General features: G+C 35.5%; 1 protein-coding gene across 2 annotated transcripts in view; it reads right to left on the bottom strand.

Annotated features, from left to right (window-relative positions):
- Positions 1–340: 340 nt before the first annotated feature.
- The window catches only part of LOC113818571 (uncharacterized), a 6,955-nt gene continuing 2,003 nt past the window's right edge, over positions 341–5,292 (bottom strand). For both annotated transcript variants that reach the window (XM_027370769.2, XM_027370771.2), the window contains exons 2-10: positions 5,138–5,292; positions 4,712–4,840; positions 4,490–4,606; positions 3,979–4,093; positions 3,515–3,585; positions 3,030–3,120; positions 2,510–2,650; positions 1,767–2,314; positions 341–1,379 (exon numbers count right to left, since the gene is read on the bottom strand). The exon at positions 5,138–5,292 is cut by the window's right edge and continues 18 nt beyond it. In XM_027370769.2, the coding sequence (XP_027226570.2) occupies positions 1,345–1,379; positions 1,767–2,314; positions 2,510–2,650; positions 3,030–3,120; positions 3,515–3,585; positions 3,979–4,093; positions 4,490–4,606; positions 4,712–4,840; positions 5,138–5,198 (1,308 nt within the window). In that variant the 5' untranslated portion in view covers positions 5,199–5,292 and the 3' untranslated portion in view covers positions 341–1,344. The remainder of the gene's footprint in view (positions 1,380–1,766; positions 2,315–2,509; positions 2,651–3,029; positions 3,121–3,514; positions 3,586–3,978; positions 4,094–4,489; positions 4,607–4,711; positions 4,841–5,137) is intronic.

The following is a 5,292-nucleotide window of genomic DNA, read 5'->3' as shown; positions in this document are numbered from 1 at the left end:
GCAGACCTGACTTCGGCAAAGCTGTCTAGGAATCCCTGGACAGAGAAGACTACAATGACCTTGGCTTAACAAGCTCAAAATCTCGGTAAAAAAGAAAAGAATTCAAACAAGTAAAAAAAAAGTGTAGCTGAGGAATGGCCAAATCCTTAAAGGCCACAACTGCTGTCCTGAGGTATGAGGCTAGGATTATTGCTATCTCTTTTACAGCAAAACTGAAGTATGGAAATTAAGCAAAGCATTAAAAATTGTTGCAAATTGATGAGAGACCCCTGAGTCCTGGGAAGCTCATGTGACATTAGACATCGTGCCTATGGAGTGGGGGTTTCAGCAACATATAAAATTTAATTAATATTAAATTTATTATAAAATGACATACTTACAAAAGCATTACAATTCTTTCAATGCAAAAATAAAGTAAATTGCAAGATAAGTATCCAGTCATTTCTGCAGAAAATTATGAATACAGCACAAATAAGTCTTTCCTCTTACAATAAGTGTTACTTCTGACCAAGCCAGTGCTAAACTGTAGATAAGCCCCAGTCTCTTACCCTGTTAGTCATTGAAGATACATATATTTCTGACAAAGATATAATCGAAACTGGTCAAATACATCACTCACTGAAGAAATTCAATCTCATTCATACCTTTTCTACTTTTGTCGCAATGAACACTTCAAATAAGGCACAACTGTTATCATTCCCTGTTGGTTACTGACAGGATTCTACTCCATGCACTTATGTCAATATACACAATTTACTCATTTTATAGTATGCAATTTTCAAAATTATTACCAACAGTTTCATATTAATTTCTGTAATGTTTGCCTTCTTTTGATACAGTTAATACAGTTTCTTCATATTTTGTACCTTTTTTCCTGTGACTCACCTCTCTCTTTATATTTGTACATAAAATGGCTTTCTCCTTACCCAACATGCTTTGCTTCTCTTTTCAATGATTTTGATAATATTCTGAGGTGACTTCTCATACACCTCATCATTTTGTTCCTTTACAATACCATACTACAAAACGTGTAAGAATTAAGGGATTACCATTTAGGATTCCCTAGAACATATATACATTGAGGATACTTTTTCTCTGGCAAAGGAATTTCACCTCTTAGATGTGGGAGTATGAGGTAGTAGTCTTTAAATTCATATCCAGGAGACTGCCATCCTCTCCAGTATCCAGTATCCTTCCAGCCCAAATTAGTGATTAGTTTTCCAAGATACCTCTTGGTAAATGGATTCTGCCAAGCAATTTCTTCCCTATACGGGATCTGTAACAAATGGTATTCAGCCAAGAATATTTCATGTTGTTACATTTAATTTTCCCAGAGTACCATATTTACAGTCTTGATGGACCATCACTGGCAGCTGAACCTGAAAAGATGAATTGTGATGTCTTGAAAAATGTCTGGCCTTTATACTTAGACCAAAATTATTTAATATTCATTTATAATTAAAACTACATCTAAAGAAATGGGGGGGAAGAAAGATGATGAAAGGGAGGGGGAAGAAAAAAACAAAAAACTACAAGAGAGGGAGAGAAAGAGGAAGATTAATAGAAACAAGAAAGCTCAAGCAGAAAGGGGGTAGGAGGTATGGGAAGGGGAAGGGGAAAGCAGAATAGAAGGAGAGGGAGAGGCAGGGAATGAAAGCATGAGAGGTAAAGGGAGAGAGAGGGAGAGGCAGGGATAGAGGGTAAAGGAGAGGAAGATTTAGTGGAGGAAAAAAATGGGAATGAACAAATGCAGTGACAAAACCTACCTGAAACATTGCCGTCATAGAAGTTTGGATTGTATGCTTGCTGTATTTCTGGGACCGATGAATGTAATGGAGATGATAAACTGACTGCTGGTGTTGAGGGATTTCCGGGGTTTGGTATTGCATCAAGACTTCCAGACTGTAGTGTTGCCTGAGGACTAATTGAATATGGTGGTGCTGTAGGAGAGTGTGAAGGACTTGAAGACTGCCAAGTGCCACTTGACAAAGGAATGTATGGAGGGGGATCTGGCGCATTTTGCAGGCCTGATGGCTTAGGTTTATACAGGGGGGAAGAAATTACTTCTTCATATGATGGAGGATTATCTGATGCTAAATTTACAGGATTGTTTGGTGCTGTTGGGGGATTTATGGAATAGGGTCTGGAAGTGCCCCTGTCTTCTCGGATAGGTGTGCCAGCTGTTCTACTGGAAGGGGATACAAAGCCTGCAACTGTTTGGTCAGAGGACTGGACAGGTGAAAGAGGATGTGACGCAGACACATCATCATTAATTGCTGTGCGATATGAAAGACGTTTCATTTTTTCCTTGTGCCTGTAAAAGGGAAATGTAATGGTAAGTTTAATTCAGACACTAACTGAATTAAAGGTACATCCATGTAAAACAAAATAAATATACTACATTAATACATCATAAATAGAAATAACTACATGGTACTCTTTTTATGTAATTCTCACCACACATTACAGCAGGTTAAAAAATAACAATTTGCATTTCTAAAAAACTTACTTCACAATGGTTCTCCTTATTGCCCAGAACCAGAAAGAAATATTAATCACACCTAGAAGGACTCCAACAATAATTGGTGCAACCTCAGTTTCAACGTCTCCACAGTCACAAGCCATATTCCTTGCAACATGTTTACAACCACTGAAAAATATTACAATAATAGACTGAAGAGGAAAGTTCAGTATATCAATATTGCCTTAAAATATTGAGATGTGTGTTCAGTATAGATTAAAATATAAAAGCAGATATGTGAGAGAGAGAGAGAGAGAGAGAGAGAGAGAGAGAGAGAGAGAGAGAGAGAGAGAGAGAGAGAGAGAGAGAGAGAGAGAGAGAGAGAGAGAGAGAGAGAGAGAGAGAGTGTGTGTGTGTGTGTGTGTGTGTGTGTGTGTGTGTGTGTGTGTGTGTGTGTGTGTGTGTGTGTGTGTGTGTGTGTGTGTGTGTGTGTGTCTCCAACCCACAGATGGAGACACAGAGAAAGACAAATAGACAGACAGACACACAGACAGAATGTAGCACATACCTTGGACACGTACACTCAAAGCTCTTGCATTCTAGGCCTTCAATACAGTCTGTATCCTCTCTACAGTATTCACCTGGTGTAACACGATATTCTGAAAATACATTAATGTGTTGCAGAAATGTTGCTCTTGAGCAAATTCCAGCATGATATGTGTAAATGTACAGATGTATGTGTGTGTGTTATAATGCTATCTGGAAGTGGCAATACCAATGTCATGCTTATTAATGGGACTAAATATCACTTGTGTATCCTTGCCCTTCTCTACGTTAGAGAGTGATAACAATGAGTGTTAAAATAAAAAAAGTGTTGTACAAATTAAACATCTCATTTCAAATCAAAGGTTATTGGAAAAAATATAAACAGATGCACATCGTCTATGGCTTACATTTTTGTAAAAAAAAAAATATATATATACATATTCACCAAGCATTGATATTTCTTCAACTTAAAATAATTTAGCTGAATTTCATTTCAGGCTTACGCACCAGTCCTTCGTGTCCGGGTCAAATATGATTCCTTTGACTCACACTGTCCGTATTTGTTTGGTATGTAGCCCCTGGCATAAAGACGAAGATAAATTTTTTTAAATCATAAAAGAGTCTTTTAATAACATTAATGATGATAACAATACTTCCTTTTCCTAAATGAAACTTGAATTTTTCCTGTGATTAAACTTTAGAGCAACATAACTGGTCTCAAGTTAACTGAATAGAGTCTGCACATTACAGAGAGAGAAAAGTCAATTACAGTGATCTAAGTGAAGATAATAGATACAATTTTCCTCTTTACACTTAATCAAGTATAAAAAATCTGTCTTCACATTTTATACAAATGTGGGCTTTTTAAAACTATTTCTTTAGGACTGGGTGATGTAAAAATTCCATCTACAATGAAACTAGATGACTGTCAACTTTTTAAGAAAATTGGCTATTTAAGATTCATTACTTACTTAGTGCAAACACATGTATTTTCAATACAAATACTATGTTTGTTAATATCACACATTTCTGTATCTGCTCCATTTAAATTTATTTTGCACTGCTTCATCACACCCTGTAGTTTTACTGTAAGAAGGAGAGTTGGCTTAAAAATCTAATCAAATTTACATCAATATTTGTCAAGTTCAAATTATCATTAACTACCCCTATGACCTGATTAGCTTGTATAAGAGAGAACTGAAATATCACAAAAAATGTAAATATCTTTTAATTGTTGAATAACCTTTCAGCTGCTCTGTACAAATAGTCTAAAACATAAGCTCACTAAATAATTTTATCTCCTGCAATACAGGAACTTATTGCATGAATTTTACATTTTAATATTTTCTCATATAGATAAATGTTAATCACTAAATGAAAATCCACTCTTTCAGATAATTTAATCTGTTACATTAATTTGACTTTTATCTGCAATACCATGGTAATCTCAAATTCAATGTGAGCAATGCAAGAATATCTTACCTTTACGGCATGAAGAATTAATTCTGTAAAACCCTTCATTACATTCACATTTCACGGATATGCACTTGGCATTTTCCCAACACTCTTCATCCTTTGTACACAATTTCTCATACTGCCCTGCAAAAGTCAAAATAATAAATAAAACTTCTCATATAACACACAGAAACAACCACTCCCAATTATTCTTTTCTCATGCAAAAAAGAAAAAAAAAAAGGACTTACAAGACCTACATATTGGTGTAAGAGAATTCCCTATATACCAAATCTCAGTACAATTACAGATCCCGTGTATGCAATCTGCATCCGTTGTACAGTCAGTCAATGAGTAACATGCTGCGCCAAGTTCACCATCTGCAAAATATGATTTACGATTAAAACAGCCATTTTATAATGCAAAAACTTACTAAATTATGAAGGTTATAATAAGCAGAGTTATTCATTCTTATAAATTCTTTTACTTGAGTGCATTACTTCCATAAATAATATCCAAATTAAAATATTCAAAATCAAATTTCATCTATTGAGACCTGAAATACATGTATTAAGTGCAAGATACCATAGGAAAGACATAGGGAGAAAATTACAGCAACCGTAGCAAAAGGAAAGACACCAGTGCCCAGTAACAGTGCAAACCCTGGAGATGCTTACTTGTTACATCAACACACAAGATGACAGATATCAGAAACACAATCTCTCTTGGGCTCTTCATGATATCTGCATTATGCTAGTACATCGCCATATCTTCATGTACACCAGATGGAAGATATTTTCTTGATTCTCAATGATACATCAGTACCAATTAC

The sequence above is a fragment of the Penaeus vannamei genome, chromosome 2 (genome assembly GCF_042767895.1).
Source record: "Penaeus vannamei isolate JL-2024 chromosome 2, ASM4276789v1, whole genome shotgun sequence".
Lineage (NCBI taxonomy): Eukaryota > Metazoa > Arthropoda > Malacostraca > Decapoda > Penaeidae > Penaeus > Penaeus vannamei.
The sequence above is the reverse complement of the archived record's forward strand: the minus strand, read 5'-3'. Positions and strand labels throughout refer to the sequence as shown.